The following is a 20,265-nucleotide window of genomic DNA, read 5'->3' as shown; positions in this document are numbered from 1 at the left end:
GCCTCCGACTTTACTGCTATTTAGTTGCTTAGCTGCTTGTTGTTTAAAATTTTTTAAAGAGTCAGATTGCTTGTTTTGGATAAAATTGGTTGACTATGCCTAATTTTTTTTTTTTTTTTAAAGTTTTACTATTGATAATTTTTGTTGCTTGTATATTTTTTTTTAGATTTTAGACTAATAAATTTTTTAATGATTTTTAAAATGAGGAAAATGTTTGAACTACAAACTTATTTACAAATTACTGATAATGTAAGTGATAGATCCAAATGCAAATCAATAAGAATTTGCTATCTTAACAATTTAAAAATGTTATAAAAAAATTTGTTGACTATAACAACACTCTTAAAATAATCAATGATGTTTTTAAGGGTACAAAAGTGTAATTTTATAAAACAAAATTACTAAAATTAGTACCCATATATATAATAATATTTAAATATATATATATATATATATATATATATATATATATATATATATATATATATATATATTTGGGGAGGTATTGCCCCCCAAGTCCAACCATGGCTCCGTCCATGCATTAGTTACTGCTCATTAAAATAATCAATGATATTTTTAAGGGGACAAAAGTGTAATTTTAGTATCTACACACACACATATATATATATATATATATATATATATATATATATATATATATAATACTATTTTTTTAAAAAATATTTCGGGGCAAATCCAACCATGCCCCCTTCCATGCATGTAGTTACTGCTTATTAAAAAGAGGCTCAAGGTTGAAGGAGTCAATGAATTGAAACTGCAAAAGAACCAGCGCCCCATTCACATTCATGTCAGAATAAAACCCACTTTATGTCAGAATAAAATATTGTTTTCAGTCTTAAAATTGACATGAAGTTCAGTTTTCATCCATAAACTATCCAAAGTTTTTTTACCCTAAACTGTTGAAAATATTATACTTTATGTCATTAGAACATTCCATTAATTTTTTTATCCCATGTGTCTAACAAAATGCTTTGGTGAAATTACTTAATTTGACATGCAACACTAATAGATAAAAAGTTATGCTAACGAGTGCCCTTAGGACAATGCTTAACAATTCATTTTAGGAAAGTTTTGACACTACTTTTATGAAAAATGGAAAAGCTGTCAAAACATTAATTGTTTTTTTTTATAAAAATATTCTTTAAATGAATTATTAACTATTGTCCTAAGAGTATTAATTAGCATTTCTCATAAATAATTAAATAGTTATTTCTCAAAAATAATTAAATAAAGAGTTATTCTTGGATTACAACTTTTGTTTCATAACTTTTTGTCACAGCTTTGATCTTATCAACCATAAATGATTGTCTATTACTTTCATATAAATGCCCCACATTTTATCTATCACTCACATTTAACCACATTTGTGGCACAAACATTGTCCACAAATTTTCTCATAAATAAATAAATAAATAAAACAATATTCCTCAATGTGATCCATAGTCTGAAAGTAAATACGGCATGTGATGAAATTGGATTACACGTGATTTGCAGAAGCAACTGCCTTCTGGCATGAAATTGGATTACACGTGATTTGAAGAAGATACCAAACCTTGAATCATTTGGACCTTTGCAAGTCAAAATAAACAACGGATAATTGCATTGATTTGTTCAACTGAGCCACGCAGCTCCAAGGGGTATGGATTAAGCCTAATAAATGGAAAACCGTAGTTGTTCAGGGAAAGCTGGTAACTTTAACAGATGACAAACCATGATGTATCAGTATAGAACTTCTTAGGAAACACACAATCGGGTAGTTACTGCTCATTGAAAAGAGGGTCAAGGTTGAAGGAGTCAATGAATTGAAACTGAGAACCAGGGCCCCATTCACATTCATATCATAATAAAACCCATTAAGTTATTGAATTGTTCCTTTACAGCTATCTACTTCAAGATTAGTTCAGAAGACTCTATATTAAATTATTGATTTATTCATCTGACACTGTCAAAGATAGACATAAATTCTAGACCATGAAAAAGCTTTAGAAAATAACTAAGACCTTCCATTTTGCTATCTCTATCAATGCTAATTGATCCTTTGACAGTTTCAAAGAGGGACACGATTTGCTAATACAAAATTTAAAATATAATTTGACCACAGCCCGCCATCTTTAGTGGACTTCGTTGCTGCTTGTGTCACTACCTATGTCTCAGCATCAGCAAAACTAAGAAATCATTGGGGTTTTCACATAGAAAGAGAGTTATATATAGAACCACGATCTTCATTCTTCAACCACAAAACCAACCAAAAACTCCTCTTTTACAATCTTGTACTCTCTAAAAAACAGGAGTGTCTAGCAGCCATGATGAAATCATCAAACTCACCCCTCTACCTGCTATCTTGCCTTCTAATGTTACTGCTTCTCCCGGGGCCTTCCCTATCGGCTGACCCTGATTCGTTACAGGACTTTTGTGTTGCAGATTTGAATGCATCCATATCAATCAATGGATTTCCTTGCATACCTGCCTCAAAAGTTAGTGCAAGTGATTTTTTCTTTGATCTGAGCAAAGAGGGTATCACTAACACATCAAACTTAAACTTCAGTGTCACTCCTGCAAATGTCCTTTCATTTCCTGCTGTCAACACTCTTGGGATTTCCATGAACCGTGTAGACTATGGCCCTGGAGGACTTAATCCACCACACTCTCACCCTCGTGCAACTGAGATGGGTTTGGTCGTTAAAGGGAGGATACTTGTGGGGTTTGTGACAACTTCCAATGTTTATTACTCTAAGGTTTTGACTCGTGGAGAGATCTTTGTCATTCCTAGTGGACTTGTACACTTCCAAAAGAATGTTGGAAAAGGGAAAGGTATTGTCTTCACTTCTTTCAATAGTCACATGCCAGGGGTTGTAATTCTCTCAACAACTCTCTTTGGTTCACAGCCCCCAATGCCTAATGAAGTATTAACTCAGGCGTTCCAAGTAGACGATGCTGTTGTCAATAGCATAAAATCCAAATTTGGTTCTTAAGCCATTGCCTTCCTGATAAGGTCCCTTTGATTTGAAGATTGTGTAATAATACTTTTTGAGATTGCCTGCCTCCCTTTCTTGGGCTGTGTTATTCAGGTTATCAGTGTATGTTGTTTTGATTATTGATTGATTCTTTAAAATTTGTTGTTTTGATTATGCTTATGTTGTTATGTTTATTGACAAATTTTATGATAAATTTTTTCACCTGTGAGTTGAAGTATTGAGTTCTAAATAACACAATCGAATCTCCCTCACTGTAAAAAAATACCTTGAAGAATATATCTTTGAATTCAGATACAATAATCTAAAAGTGTCCTGTATCAAACCCCGCATACAATGATAGCAAATTGTCATGGATTATTTATAACTCAAATTAATTTCCATTTGGTTTTATTTTAAGTGGAGAGTAATGATTAAATTGGCTTTAATGGCTTCTCTCGAAAAAAAATAAGAAATAAATCATCTCCTATGGCATTTGTCATTTGCTCATCCTGAAACATATAACATTAGTTTGATTTTAATGACTCCAAAATTTTGTACTATTTGAATTTATTTCATTACAATTATTGAAACAAGAATTTGTACCAATTAGTAACATACTTAACAATGAAAGAGAAACTTTGGAAAGCACAATTCTCTCATTACACAGTTTGGCATGAAATTGTATCAATTCATAACATACTATAACAATGAATAAGAATTTGTAACTAAGTTCCTGAAAGCAGAGTTCTTTGCTTACATAGCTTAAAAACTAGATCAACCTAGGAGATTCTTTTTGCGTGCGAATACAATTAACTAAAATGTATCTAGTAAGACGATAAATAAATTATGAACAAAGTTTCTCTCAAAACTAGTTTGGAGAGAAACTTTACAAACTCATCATATATTTTTATATTAAGTGTGAATTTTGAAAATCTAGCTGTTAAATTGCATGTTTTTATTACATTCTCAATGCTTACAAAATTTCAAGAAGATCAAAGATCAATTGCTATGTCATTGAATAAATGCTATAATTTCAAGTTTTTGTGATCTAAAGTTGTATATAAAAAATAAGTTAATTGATCAAATAGTAAATAACATCCAATTTGAATGAAATTTGATACGTATGTTAAGAACATATGAAACATGAAATTCAACGGTTAGATTTTCAAAATTCACACCCAAAAAAGAAATATATGAGAAATTTGAAGAGTTTCTCTCCAAACTAGTTTGGAGAGAAACTTTGTTCATAATAAATTATTAATGCATTTTCTACATATGATTTCATATTACAATTTTAGGACATTATAAGATACTAGGAAACACATTTCAGCATCAGACATGGAGAAATCTACAGCACAGTTGCCCATTGATTATAAATGATTTAAGTACAAATTCTTCTCTAATCTTCTTACGCACTCAAGATTATATTGCTCTTTCAAAACTACCACTAACATGCATATGCAGCCATTCAAGTTGTGAGCTTTGAGCATATTCCCTCATTGCTTGTGATCCAAATATCATTCTAGAAGCATTAAATGGCTGTGCAGCAAGCTGAAACGCCAAATCAATTCGTTACAAAAGTCATACAACATATGTGCGTACCCAATATTTGGTTTTTGGGCTCATAATCTATTTGTTTTGTGGGTTTTGGATTTCCTACTATGGGTGATTCTACACTCGGCAACCCAAGTACCCCTGCTTTCCCAATTCTTCTCTAGACCTCTCAGAATAGCTTTCCCTTTTCCTCATAGAATGGTCGCCCTCTTTTTCTCAGTATTCTCTCCAAAATTACCAACCACCATTTCCTCGTTCCCATCTCTTATTTATAGCTCAAAATTTAGTGGAAGAGTTATGATTTATTTTGAGGTGAGTGAGAAAGGAGGTCCAATGTTTTTACCCTTGAGTGGGTGTTTAGTTGGAAGTGTGAGGTAGTTAGAGTGGCATTGGAACTGGTTCCCACGTTAGAAGATCTGCCCGGCAGCGATATTTCCTAGGTGATACCAAGCACCTCGGGACTCACTTTCTTGGAAAAATGCGTTCCCCGGCTAGATAGGATCTTACCTTTGCCGTCCATGTCATAAATGGTTTTATCTCAGCTTTTGGGCCTTTGATGGGTGTCAAAGCCTACCTAGGCCGAGTTCGTAGGCCTAACAGTACACACAATTGCACACAATGTCCTAAGAGCCAGGGCCCAATAAGTGTAAGATCTTACACGTGGCACCATTATGATGGGTTTTTATGAACAATGGGCTTGAGGGGGAGTAACAACCCATACAACATATAATTCCAAAAGTCTTCTTTTCGGATCTTTGATACAATTAAAAAAAAAGATATTCTCTTCACAAGAGGATAACATAATATTCAAAGCAAATTCTTAAGAGCCTATCCACCAAAAAACTAATGAGTAAGGAAAAAAATGACAAGCATGATTTGGTCCTTGGGAATAAAATACAAGCCAACATTACAAATTGAAAGGGATAAATGAATTTGGGGTGGAAGAGTGCACCCATGTCAAAGGGTGGCACCAAATGGTGAGAGGAGTTGGCATAATCATGCATAACAAAAGCCAATGGTTGCACACAGAAGCTCACATACTTGTTGGAAGCTCTTGAAAGAACAAGTTAAGCAGAAAAAGAAGAATAAAGTGAAGGGGAAATTTTGAAAATAGACCAAACACACTATATTAGTCCTGAACCATGTGAGAACGTTCAATTTTATCGTTAAACTAGTGATTGTGTCAATTTAGTTGCTAAAGTTCTAACGAAGTTCAAAGTTACCTTGCTCCCCACTTCTTGTCAACATTAACTACAGGAATTTGTACTAATTTTCCCCCCTTCAAACTCTTTATTCTTTGTATTAATAAGGATAAAAGTAAATTCACTCAATTTGAAAAAATTTCACAGAAAGCAATCAATTTCTATAAGGGAAGTGGGAGCAAGTGTAACATGCAACCATTTTCAAAATGTTGGAACTAAATTGAATCAATTAAAAGTTGATGGACGAAATTGAACTCTTAATATATCTAGGGATAAAAATGGTAGCTTGTAAAAAAAAAAAAAGGGGCTAAATCATAGGATGGCTTTATTGGAGATGTGAACGAATGTGTGTGTGTGTGGTTCTTGTAGTCAACCCAACTATTTAGAAATAGCCACAGTTGAGATCCATATCAACATATCAGAAATATTCACATATTCATTTTTTCTGTGACAGAGCTTGAAGCAGTTAAGGTGTTTTCTTCCAATTGTCCATGAATTCATAGCTTGAACACAACATTTTCCATTGCAACTATATGTCATTCAGAGAGCCCAACAAAGGCCATGACTTACAAAGCAAAAAAAAAAAAAAAAAATCTGAAGGCATTAAAAGACCAAATGGAATATATAAGGAAATAGGATATGGGAGTGGTGGCATAAATCTAAAAAATTAATAACACAGTGAAGGGCAGCTTCAAGCTGCGCCATACAAAACTTTGGTCTAGAAAGTCAATTTATCACTTTTTATAAACTTTTATGAATTTATTAGAAACCCACGCCTATTGAGGTTGCAAAGAAAGAACGACTGGCATAAGAATGTAAAACAGACATATGACTATTTAGCAGGCAGATTAAGGTGTGAGTGTAAATTATGATTCAACAAATTAATAGGTTACTATAGCTTCTCTCATTCTTAAAATCATTTCTTCTACTTTTGGTAGACCAATAACTTTGTCTTAGAATTATTGAATCACTAGTCGTAGGAGTAATGCTACAAACACAAACTATTTTACAGCATTTTTACAAATGGTTGGTATGGCTTTAGCATTTTTCAAATAGTTATTGTAAGTAAAAATGTGATGTTAGTGATAGACCCATATTAAAACTACTAAAAATTTGCCACATCAGCAATTTGTAAAAATATTATAAAATAGTTTTTCTGTAGCGTTACTTCTAGTCGTAGACCCCCACTTGCGTGGAAATAAATAATTATATTTTAGTTATGGTATAATATATAATTTATTTTCTAAATTTTGTGGAAAATAATTTGTTTTCTCAAAAAATAAAACGATTTCTAAAATTATTTTTCATTTATCTATCTCAAAAAATATATCATCATTTTATTATTTGGATTTATTTGATCGATATTATTCATTTTTTAGGCGGTTCATATTTTGATAAATTATGTTATTGTGTATTGTATTTTCCTAATTTGTTTTTCCTGTACAACTAAACAGTTTTGAGTTTCAAATATATTATTTAAAATTTTTATTATCTTGAAAAGAGATTATTATATTTATAATTTTTCTTATTGTAGGAGTAGTTTCGAACTATTGATTGGATTTTGTTTACTAATATAGATACATGAGATTGAACACTTCACCTATTGAATGAAAGAAAATAATTTGTGTAACAACATAAAGAGAATGTGTTCTAACATATTTTTTTTACTATAGACCCTTTCATTTACTAAGATTTAATTGTTGTGGGGAGCCCGAGGACCGAGGAGGGGCAAAATGGTATTTCTACTAGTCCATTTGTAAAGCACTCGAGAAGAGGAGAGGAAAGGTGCGTAGCATTACCTGAGCACCCGAGGAATAGAAACAATCTTCTAGGAAGAGGTCAAGGTATTTGAAAGAAGTTTCCTGTGAAACCTCACCTACTACTTCCGCATTAAATGACTGGCAACAACTTTATTAGATGTATTGATGAGAAAATGACACATGAACAGTGGATTCACAGCTAAGCAGCCTCTTCTACCACCTTCAACAGGAGTCTAATGGGACAAGTTTCCTAAAGAGAACCTAGAATGATGCAGATAGAGGGCTAGGATACAAGATCTGCAACAATATATAAAGGAAGAGGACTTCCAGATGAAGGGATCAGGAAAAAATCAATTTGAAGAGATTAGAACAAGAACAATAAAAAGAAAAAGAGAGAGAAGAGTGTAATCCTTGTGTATAATATTGTCCTTGGGTGAACTGGAGAAAAAACATCAATCTTATTTATTCTACATTTTAATTGTTTCCCTACTCGAATGAATCATTGGGCTTGGTCCTAGACTTGTTTTCCCCACTCTCTTTATAAATTTTATTTGTTGGGCCTAATTTGGTGGTGCAAGTGTCACTAAGTGAGTTTGGGCTTCAAATTTTTGAGTCTCTAGAAGTGTCTTTAATTGGATCTTCATATCGCATTTTTTGTTCTATGCTTCTATTGAGCCTTCTCATTCACCACATCATTATTCTTTTTATTATTAATTTTTTTTTTACTTTTAATTTTTTGATAACACTGAATATATAAATATATTAGCTTTACAAATTCATCTTAGACATTTTTAACTTTACATATTCATCTACTTTAATTTTGATGTTATAACTAAATAATAAATCAATGAAAAATTAAAACAAAAATATTGCCTATACATATTCATCTAGGGTGGTTTTAATAGTTGATAGACACATTCAAATATTTAGCCATGATAATTGCATTGATTTGTTCAACGGAGCTACGCAACTCCAAGGGGGTATGGATTAAGCCTAATAAATCGAAACTGTAGTTGTTCAAGGAAAGCTAGAAACTTTCACAGATGATAGACCATGATGTATCTGCATGTATCAGCATAGAATTTCTTTGGAAACACACAATCGTGTAGTTACTGCTCATTTAAAAGAGGTTCCTAGGACAATCTGGAAATTTTGTTGATATTGAATATTATAGCAATGTCTAAAGTTCACCATAAAGAGCCAAAATTTCCAAGGTTGAAGGAGTTAATGAATTGAAACTACAAAAGTACCAGGGCCTCATTCACATTCATGTCATACTAAAACCCTTTCCATTAAGTCTGTATGTTTTTAGACCCCTTAAACACAACCAGTTTAACCTAGTTATTTAGCTAAGTGATTAATTTAGGTAAATTATGTAGATCTAGGTTAACACATATAAATCATATCATTGTAAAGTGTGGAAAATAAAGAATACAACAATATGATGACCGAGGAAAACCAAATCGATAAAAAACCTGAAGATGATTTAACCTAGCTATCCTTAAGGTAAAACTGAATCCACTATGAAAGAATTGAAGTTTACACAATAGCAACTTAGACCACTAACATTCTATTGCTACCTCGAGTAGGAAACTTACTACCACGACCACATGACAGCTCCGAGTCCAAGGACTACTTCATTCTTGATTCCCAACAAGCACAAACACTCCCACTTGTATATCTTTAAGCTCTTGAATCTGCAACTGAATTGCTCACCAAGCTCTTGACATCAATCTAGATCTTGATAACCCTAAATGTATGTGAAGGCAAACACATCTAAATCTCACAAAAGATTTACACACACAGCATAAAGAGCATCCATAAAACGTGGCTAGGGTTTTCCTTTTATACGTAGGGCAAAAACATAAAACCCTACACGTAAAACGGGCTTGGGCTGAATTGAAAAATTCTGCAGAATAACAATCTGCACGAGCTTCGATCGATTCGATCGATCAAGCCAGGCAAATTTACACAGTAAATCCTGCAGAACACTCGATTCCAACTTTGCAACTTAAACATACTTTGAACAAGTCTAAAACAAGATTAAACGTTTTTATCATGGTTTGCCAATATTATAAATTGAAGTTCTAATACATTTAAACTTAAAGTTTTAGAACCCAACAAAGTCATTGAATTGTTCATTTACAACCATTTACTCCAAGATTAGTTAAAAAGAATCTCTTTTAAATTATTGTATTATTCATCTGACACTGTCAAAAAAAGACAAATGTTCTAGACCATAAAAAAGCTTTAGAAATAACTAAGATTTTCCATTTTGCTATCTCTATCAAAGCTAATTGATCCTTAACAGTTTCCAAGAAGGACACGATTTGCTAATACTAAATTTAAAAGATATTTTGACCACATTCCGCCATCTCCAGTGGACTTTGTTGCTGCTTGTGTCACCTATGTTTCTGCATCAGCAAAACTAAGAAGACTATTGGGGTTTTCACATAGAAAGAGAGTTATATATAGAACCGTGATATTCATTCTTCAACCAACCAAAAACTTATCTTGTACTCTCTAAAAAACAGGAGTCTCTAGCAGCTATGATGAAATCATCGAACTCACCCCTCTACCTGTTACCTTGCCTTCTAATGTTACTGCTTCTCCCGGTGCCTTCCCTATTGGCTGACCCCGATTCGTTACAGGATTTTGCGTTGCAGATTTGACTGCATCCATATCAATCAATGGATTTCCTTGCATACCTGCCTCAAAAGTTAGTGCAAGTGATTTTTTCTTTGATCTGAGCAAAGAGGGTATCACTAACACATCAAACCTAAACTTCAGTGCCACTCCTGCAAATGTCCTTTCATTTCCTGCTGTCAACACTCTTGGGATTTCCATGTGTAAGTGGAAGCAAGTGTAACATGCAACCATTTTCAAAATATTGGAAATAAATTGGAACAATTAAAAGCTGATGGACGAAATTGAACTCTTAATATATCTAGGGATAAAAATGGTAGCTTGCCAAAAAAAGGGGGGTAAATCAGAGGATGGCTTTATTGTAGATGTTAAAGAATATGTGTGCGTGTGTGGTTCTTGTAGTCAACCCAATTATTTAGAAATAGCCACACTTGAGATCCATATCAACATATCAGAAATATTCACATATTCATTTTTTCTGTGACAAAGCTTGAAGCATTTAAGGTGTTTTCTTCCAATTGTCCATGAATTCATAGCTTGAACACAACAATTTCCATTGCCACTCTATGTCATTCAGAGAGCCGAACTAAGGCCATGACTTACAAAGCCAAAAAAAAAAAAAAATCTAAAGGCATTAGCAGACCAAATGGAATATATAAGGAAATAGGATATGGGAGTGGTGGCATAAATCTAAATAATTAATAACACAGTGAAGGGCAGCTTCAAGCTGCGCCATACAAAACTTTGGTTTAGAAAGTGAATTTATCACTTTTTATAAAAATTTTATGAATTTATTAGAAACACATACCTATTGAGGTTGCAAAGAAACAATGACTGGCATAAGAAAGTAAAACAGACATAAGACTATTTAGCAGGTAAAGTTGTCTAGAAATTTGCATGCAAAGTTGGGGTTTAGGAGTCTTGGTTTCGAATCTCTAATAGTCCAAATGAATTTATTGAATCAACCATCAAGATTGAGAGGCTCACTTGTTAGCATCATTTTGGGGCCATTTGGTAACGTTGTTCTAGTAACGTTATTTGTATTTTTTTGAAAATACGTGTGAGTGAAAAAATGCATGAAAATACGTGTAATGTTATTTAAAAACTGAAAAATGAAGCTTAAACTACCATACTGTCTGAATTTCCAAATCGTGCCATGGTCACAGACTCACAGCTACAGTAAGAAGAGTTTGATCTTTGGAAAGCCCTCCTTGCAATAACACACTATCTGGGATACAGAAGCCTTAATCAGACCAAGACTTGAGTCTAAACGACATCAAGAATTTCTTGTAGTAATCGACATCAAGAAAATGACACATTCAATGCTCGAGGTTCTCACATTTTTGAGGCCTAAGAATGGTGATTAGTAGACAATTGCATCCTCAATTTTAGAGATATTGAGAGCCTGTTTGGTAAGAGATTTCTAGTAATATTGTTTTTGTTTTGTGGAAATACGTATGAATGAAAAAGTGTATGAAAATACGTGTAATATTGTCTAAATTCTAAAGACTTTTGTTTAAACAACAGTAACAAACACCCCCTGATTCTCGTGCTCGAACCCATAACATACTAGCTGGGCAAATGGCACTTGCCATTGCACCAAAATCTAGCCCCTTTTATTACTAATTCATAGGGAAGCAAGAAATTCTATTTAGAGAGTAAAAAATGAAATGAAAGAGCAAAGTATATTTTGATAATAATTTTACTTTATAATGTGATGGGAAAATGTATTGCATACATTGTAGAGATTATTTATAACAAAATATTGTTTTCAGTCTTAAAATTGACATGAAGTTCAGTTTTCATCCATAAACTATCCAAAGTTTTTTTCCCCTAAACTATTGAAAATATTATACTTTATGTCATTAGAACATTCCACTAATTTTTTATCCTATGTATCTAACAAAATACTTTGGTGAATAAATAAAGGGTCATGCTAACGGGTGCCCTTAGAACAATGCTTAATATTTCATTTTAGGAAAGTTTTGACATCACTTTTATAAGAAATGGAAAAGCTGTCAAAACATTAATTGTTTTTTTTTCCCATATAAATATTCTTTAAATGAATTATTAACTATTGTCCTAAAGACATTTATTAACATTTCTCATAAATAATTAAATAGTTATTTCTCAAAAATAAATAAATAAAGAGTTATTCTTAGATCACAACTTTTGTTTCACAACTTTTTGTCACAGCTTTGATATTATCAACCCTAAATGATTGTCTATGACTTTCACATAGATACCCCACATTTTATCTATGACTCACATTCAACCACATTTGTGGCAAAAACATTGTCCACAGATTTTCTCATAAATAAATAAATAAAACATTACTCAATGTGATTCATAGTCTGAAAGTAAATATGGCATGTGAAATTGGATTACACATGATTTGAAAAAGAAACTGCCTTCTGGCACGAATTCTGATGCAAGTTACGCTGCTACCAAACCTTGAATCATTTAGACCTTAGCAAGTCAAAATAAACAACGGATAATTGCATTGATTTGTTCAACTGAGCCACGCAGCTCCAAGGGGTATGGAAAACCGTAGTTGTTCAGGGAAAGCTGGTAACTTTCACAGATGACAAACCATGATGTATCAGTATAGAACTTCTTAGGAAACACAATCGTGTAGTTAACTGCCCATTGAAAAGAGGGTCAAGGTTGAAGGAGTCAATGAATTGAAACTGCAAGAGAACCAGGGCCCCATTCACATTCATGTCATAATAAAACCCTTTCCATTAAGTTATTGAATTGTTCCTTTACAGCAATCTACTTTAAGATAAGTTAAAAGACTATTTTAAATTATTGTGATATTCATCTGACACTGTCAAAAATAGACAAATGTTCTAGACCATGATAAAGATTTAGAAAATAACTAAGATTTTCCATTTTGCTATCTCCATCAAAGCTAATTGGTCCTCAACAACTATCAAGAGGGACACGATTTGCTAATAATTCGCTAATAAATTTAGGTTAAATCCACCGTGTAGACTTTGATCTTGGAGGACTTAATCCACCACACTCTCACCCTCGTGCAACTGAGATGGGTTTGGTCGCTGAAGGGAGCATACTTGTGGGGTTTGTGACAACTTCCAATGTGTATTACTCTTAAGGTTTTGACTCCTGGAGAGGTATTTGTCATTCCTAGGGGACTTGTTCACTTCCAAAAGAATGTTGGAAACAAGAAAGGTATTGTCTTCACTTCTTTCAATAGTCACATGCCAGGGGTTGTGATTGCCTCAACAACTCTCTTTGGTTCACAACCCCCAATGCCTAATGAAGTGTTAACTCAGGCGTTCCAAGTAGACGATGCAGTTGTCAATAGCATAAAATCTAAATTTGGCTCTTAAGCCATGGCCTTCCTGATAAGGCCCCTTTGATTTGAAGATTGTGTAATAATACTTTTTGAGATTGCCTGCCTCCCTTTCTTGGGCTATGTTATTTAAGTTATCAGTGTATGTTGTTTTGATTATTGATTGATTCTTTAAAATTTGTTGTTTTGATTATGCCTATGTTGTTATGTTTATTGACGAATTTTATGATAAATTTTTTCACCTGTGAGTTGAAGTATTGAGTTCTAAATAACAAAATTGAAACTCCCTCACTGTAAAAAAAATACCTTGAAGAATATACCTCTGAATTCGGATACAATAATCTAAAAGTGCCCTGTATCAAACCCCGCATACAATGACAACAAATTGGCATGGATTACTTATAACTCAAATTAATTTCCATTTGGTTTTATTTTAGGTGGAGAGTAATGTTTCAAATTGGCTTTAATGGCTTCTCTCGAAAAAAATAATAAATAAATCATCTCCTATGTCATTTGTCAATTGCTCATTCTATAACATTATTTGAATTTATTTCATTAAAATTATTGAAACAAGAATTTGTATCAATTAGTAACATACTTAACAATGAAAGAGAAACATTGGTAAGGACAATTCTCTCATTACACAGTTTGGCATGAAATTGCATCAATTAGTAACAAACTGTAACAATGAATAAGAATTTGTAACTAAGTTCTAGAAAAGCAGAGTTTGCTTACATAGCTTAAGAACTAAATCAACCTAGGAGATTCTTTCTATGTACTGATACAATTAACTAAAGTGTATGTAGTAAGATGATAAATAAAATTATTAATGCATTTTCTACACATGATTTCATATTACAATTTTAGGACATTAAAAGAGACTAGGAAACACACTTCAGCATCAGACATGGAGAAACCTACAGCACAGTTGCCCTTTGATTATAAATGATTAAGTTCTAATTCTTCTCTAATCTTCTTACGCACTCAAGAGTATGTTGCTCTTTCAAAACTACCTTCAATATGCATATGCAGCCATTCAGGTTGTGATCTTTGAGCATATTACCTCATTGCTTGTGATCCAAATATCATTCCAGAGGCATCAAATGGCTGTGCACCAAGCTGAAACACCAAATCAATTCGTTACAAAAGTCATACAGCATATAATTCCAAAAGTTTTCTTTTTGGATCTTCGATACAATTAAAAAAAAAAAGAAGATACTCTCTTCACAAGAGGATAACATAATATTCAAATAAATTTCTTAAGAGCCTACCACCAAAAAACTAATGAGAAAGAAAAACTGACAAGCATGATTTGGTCCTTGGGAATAAAATACAAGCCAACATTACAAACTATATTGGTCCTGAACCATGTGATAACGTTTAATTTCATCGTTAAACTGCTGATTGTGTCAATTTAGTTGCTAAAGTTCTAACAAAGTTCAAAGTTACCTTGTTCCCCACTTCTTGTCAACGTTAATTACAGGAAGTTGTACTAATTTTCCCCCCTTCAAACTCTTTATTCTTTGTATTAATAAGGATCAAAGTAAATTCACTCAATTTGAAAAGAATTTCATAGAAATCAATCAACTTCTCTTGGGGAAGTGGGAGCAAGTGTAACATGCAACCATTTTCAAAATGTTGGAACTAAATTGGAACAATTAAAAGTTGACGGAAGAAATTGAACTCTTAATATATCTAGGGGATAAAAATGGTAGCTTGCCAAAAAAAAAAAAAAAGGGGGTAAATCAGAGGATGGCTTTATTGTAGACGTGAACGAATATGTGTGTGTGGTTCTTGTAGTCAACCCAATCAATATCAATATATATATAAAAGTAGAGACCTCATGCAGAATGCATGAGGTTCTGCCATGTGGCGCTTTGTATGAGTACTTTTTCGTTTAGCCTTTCACCTCCTATCTTCTTATCAATGATTAGTTTAAGCCATAAATGCAGAAAATTAAAAAGTTTGGTTCTACTCCTTTTTCCAACTTCTTAAAGTCTTCCACTTTTAATTTCATTAATTTAAAAAATGAAAGGTTTTCTCCATTCAATGTTAGTTTTTATGTTCTTTTATATATTCTAATTTCACAAACTATCAAAAGGCCAAAAGAAATGTAGGACAGGAGAGATAGAGAGGCAAAGAGCGAGAAAATTAGTGTAAAAAAGAGTACGAAATTGGCTTTGGTTTCAGGTGCATATGATCTAAGTTTCTTAATAACTTAACGTTATCAAAGCTCGATACAATGCTTTAACAACTTATGGTGTTTCTAAAAGGTATGTGTTTTTTGTCTTTATTTATATATTTGGAAAGTGTTTAATTTTTGTAAATGATTAAGGTACCCAATTAAACGTGAGAGATATAAAATAGTATAAGTTTATATTTCTCTGCTCAATTATTGTTTTATTTTTAATCTCTTGGCATGTATATTTAGTTTTGTGAATTAGAAATTATAAACCTTAAATCTTAGATGTTTAGCCTTCAAAAGTTCACATTTTTTTTTTTTTAAACTTCTATAAAAAAGATACAGCTGATCAAACAAAAAAGAGCATACAATGGCATTTTTAGAGTCTAATTAATTATGGCTACTTATGGATATATTGTGTTACAATTTTTTTTTCATTCATTATTTTAGGAACATATAATTCATAATTGAAATAAAATTTTCAAACATTATAACACATATGAGTATTATAAAATAACTAAGAGTGAATACGCGCATCGCGCGGGACATCCTCTTGATATTTAGAAATAGCCACACTTGAGATCCATATCAACACATCAGAAATATTCACATATGGCATTAACAGACCAAACGGAATATATAAGGAAATAGGATATGGGAGTGGTGGCATAAATGTAAAAAATTAATAACACAGTGAAGGGCAGCTTCAAGCTGCGCCATACAAAACTTTGGTTTAGAAAGTCAATTTATCACTTTTTATAAAACTTTTATGAATTTATTAGAAACACACACCTATTGAGGTTGCAAAGAAACAATGACTGGCATAAGAAAGTAAAACAGACATATGACTATTTATCGGGCATCAACATTTGCTTTCCAACAAGAGTAAGGTGGTCTTTCCCACTAGACTTGTCTAGAAATTTGCACGCAAAGTTGGGGTTTGGGGGTCTTGGCTTCGAATCTCTAATAGTCGAAATGAATTTATTGAATCAAACCATCAAGATTGAGAGGCTCACTTGTTAGCATCATTTTATTTCTGCATTTCCAAATCGTGTTCATGGTCACAGACTCACAGCTACAATAAGAAGAGTTTGATCTTTGGAAAGCCCTCCTTGTAATAACACACTATCTGGGATACAGAAGCCTTAATCAGACCAAGACTTGAGTCTAAACCACACTAATCTTACCACATCACTTTTTCTTTTTCTTTTTTCTTTTGTAGAATAACATCACAACTTCAAAACAAATGAACCTCAATTCTGTCTTTCTACCACATGAATACCATGTGCTGATGTGTCTTCTTCCCTCCCAATCTTTTCGCTAATCCTGCTTTTAGGGGTAACAGCAAGCATCAGCATTTTTAACCTTTCATGGAATATGCTTAAGGATTTCCAAAAGATGGTATGAGAATTATTGAATCTGTGCTGTTTGTCAGCCCAATATATGGACTTGACAAAAAAGAGTGGAGATCTCTCTCCGACCAAATCACGTTTTCTTGTGTAAGGGAAGTTGGTAGAGGATTCTTGTAGCCACAGGATTCAAGGATCATTCCAAACGATTATGCTGAGGCCTTGCTCTACAAAAAAGCATCTATGCCTAATAGAATTTCTTGTAGTAACCGATATCAGGAAAATGACATATTCAATGCTCGAGGTTCTCACTGTAGCAGTATGTCAAAAATTTTGCCATTTGAAATCTTTGATGGAATGACCCTTTTTTTTTTTTTTTTTTTATGGTAAAATTTAGCATATACCCCTTTTAGCATCCTTAATGGGAATGCTCTAAAAGAGGTGATTGGTAGACAGTTGTATCCTTAATTTTTGAGAAATTGAGGGCCAGTTTGGTACGAGATTTCTAGTAACATTGTTGTTTTGTGAAAATATGTGTGGATAAAAAGTGTATGAAAATATATGTAATGTTGTTTACATACTAAAAACTATTGTTTAAACAACAGTAACAAACACCCCCGATTCTCATGCTCGAACCCACAACACACTAGTTGGGCAAATAGCAGTTGCCATTGCACCAAAATCTAGCCCCTTTTATTACTAATACACAGGGAAACAAGAAATTCTATATAGAGAGTAAAAATTGAAATGAATGAGCAAAGTATATTTTGATAATAGTTTTACTTCATAGTGTGATGGGAAAATGTACTGCATACATTGTAGAGGTAATTTTTAACAAAATATTGTTTTCAGTCTTTAAATTGACATGAAGTTCAGTTTTCATCCTTAAACTATCCAAAGTTTTTTTCCCCTAAACTATTGAAAACATTATACTTTATGTCATTTGCACATTCCATTGATTTTTTATCCCATGTATCTAACAAAATGCTTGGGTGAAATTACTTAATTTGATGTGCAACACTAATAAATAAAGGGTCTCGCTAACCGGTGCTCTTAGGGCAATGGTTAATAATTTATTTTAGAAAAGTTTTGATACCACTTTTATGGGAAATAGAAAAAACTGTCAAAACATTAATTGTTTTTTTTTTCCCCATAAAAACATTTTTTAAATGAAATATTTTTCTTTTCCCTTAAATAAATAGTTATTTCTCAAAAATAAATAAATAAAGAGTTATTCTAGGATCACAACTTTTGTTTTATAACTTTTTGTCACAGCTCTAATATTATTAATTGTAAATGATTGTCTATCACTTTCACATAGATACTCCACTTTTTATCTATCACTCACAATCGACCACATTTGTGACACAAATGTTGTCGACAAATTTTTCTCATAAATAAATAAATAAAACATTTCTCAATGTGACCCATAGTCTGAAAGTAAATATTGCATGTGATGCAACTGCCTTCTGGCATGAATTCTGATGCAATGGACGCTGCTACCAAACCTTGAAATATTTGGACCTACGCAAGTCAAAATAAACAACGGATAATTGCATTGACTTGTTCAACTGAGCTACGCAGCTCCAAGGGGTATGGATTAAGCCTAATAAATGGAAAACCGTAGTTGTTCAGGGAAATCTGGTAACTTTCACAGATGACAAACCATGATGTATCAGCATAGAACTTCTTAGGAAACACACAATCGTGATATTCTTAGGAAACCATGAATTGTTCCTTTACAGCCATCTACTTTAAGATAAGTTAATAAGACTATTTTAAATTATTGTGATATTCATCAGACATTGTCAAAAATAGACAAATGTTCTAGACCATGATAAAGATTTAGAAAATAACTAAGATTTTCCATGTTGCTATCTCTATCAAAGCTAATTGGTCCTTAACAACTATCAAGAGGGACACGATTTGCTAATAAATTTAAAAGATATTTTAACGACAGCCCGCCACCTTCAGTGGACTTTGTTGCGGCTTGTGTCACTTCCTATGTCCCTGCATCAGCAAAACTAAGAAGACTATTGAGGTTTGCACATAGAGAGAGAATTATATATAGAACCATGATCTTCATTCTTCAACCACAAAACCAACAAAAAAATATCTTTTACAATCTTGTACTCTCTAAAAAACAGGAGTTTCTAGCAGCCATGATGAAATCCTCAAACTCACCCCTCTACCTGCTATCTTGCTTTCTAATGTTACTGCTTCTCCCAGTGCCTTCCCTATCAGCTGACCCTGATTCGTTGCAGGACTTTTGTGTTGCAGATTTGAATGCATCCATATCAATCAACGGATTTCCTTGCATACCTGCCTCAAAAGTTAATGCCAGTGATTTTTTCTTTGATCTGAGCAAAGAGGGTGTCACTAACACATCAAACTTAAACTCCAGTGTCACTCCTGCAAATGTCCTTGCATTTCCTGCTGTCAACACTCTTGGGATTTCAATGAACCGTGTAGACTTTGATCTTGGAGGACTTAATCCACCACACTCTCACCCTCGTGCAACTGAGATGGGTTTGGTCGCTGAAGGGAGCATACTTGTGGGGTTTGTGACAACTTCCAATGTGTATTACTCTAAGGTTTTGACTCCTGGAGAGGTATTTGTCATTCCTAGGGGACTTGTACACTTCCAAAAGAATGTTGGAAACAAGAAAGGTATTGTCTTCACTTCTTTCAATAGTCAAATGCCCGGGGTTGTGATTGCCTCAACAACTCTCTTTGGTTCACAACCCCCAATGCCTAATGAAGTGTTAACTCAGGCGTTCCAAGTAGACGATGCTGTTGTCAATAGCATAAAATCCAAATTTGGTTCTTAAGCCATGGCCTTCCTGATAAGGTCCTTTTGATTTGAAGATTGTGTAATAATACTTTTGAGATTACCTGCCTCCCTTTGTTGGGCTGTGTTATTCAGGTTATCCGTGTATGTTGTTTTGATTATTGATTGATTTTATAAAAAATCGTTATTGTTATTGATTGATTTTGTGATACCTATGTTGTTATGTTTATTGATGAATTTTATGATAAATGTTTTCACCTGTGAGTTGAAGTGTTGTGTTCTAAATAACACAATCGAATCTCCCTCACTGTATAAAAATACCTTGAAGAATATACCTCTGAATTTGGATACAATAATCTAAAAGTGTCCTGTATCAAACCCCACATACAATGACAGCAGATTGTCACGGAGTATTTATAGATCAAATTAATTTCCATTTAGTTTCATTTTAAGTGGAGAGTAATGATTCAAATTGGCTTTAATGGTT

The 20,265-nt window shown here is 33.0% G+C and overlaps 2 protein-coding genes and 1 pseudogene across 2 annotated transcripts; all 3 read left to right on the top strand.

The window, feature by feature from the left end:
* Window positions 1–2,302: 2,302 nt before the first annotated feature.
* LOC142630867 (germin-like protein subfamily T member 2) lies at window positions 2,303–3,149 on the top strand. Its single transcript, XM_075804922.1, has one exon. The coding sequence runs from the start codon at window positions 2,325–2,327 to the stop codon at window positions 2,991–2,993; it is 669 nt and encodes a 222-aa protein (XP_075661037.1). The 5' UTR covers window positions 2,303–2,324; the 3' UTR covers window positions 2,994–3,149.
* A 6,891-nt stretch (window positions 3,150–10,040) lies between these two features.
* On the top strand, window positions 10,041–13,740 carry LOC142631960 (germin-like protein subfamily T member 2; annotated as a pseudogene).
* A 5,307-nt stretch (window positions 13,741–19,047) lies between these two features.
* Window positions 19,048–19,971, top strand: LOC142630728 (germin-like protein subfamily T member 2). The gene has a single exon (XM_075804761.1). The coding sequence runs from the start codon at window positions 19,063–19,065 to the stop codon at window positions 19,816–19,818; it is 756 nt and encodes a 251-aa protein (XP_075660876.1). The 5' UTR covers window positions 19,048–19,062; the 3' UTR covers window positions 19,819–19,971.
* The last annotated feature ends 294 nt before the right edge of the window (window positions 19,972–20,265 follow it).

Source organism: Castanea sativa, chromosome 4, assembly GCF_040712315.1.
Source record: "Castanea sativa cultivar Marrone di Chiusa Pesio chromosome 4, ASM4071231v1".
NCBI lineage: Eukaryota > Viridiplantae > Streptophyta > Magnoliopsida > Fagales > Fagaceae > Castanea > Castanea sativa.
Note: the sequence above shows the minus strand (reverse complement) of the source record. Positions and strands in the feature narration are given on the sequence as shown.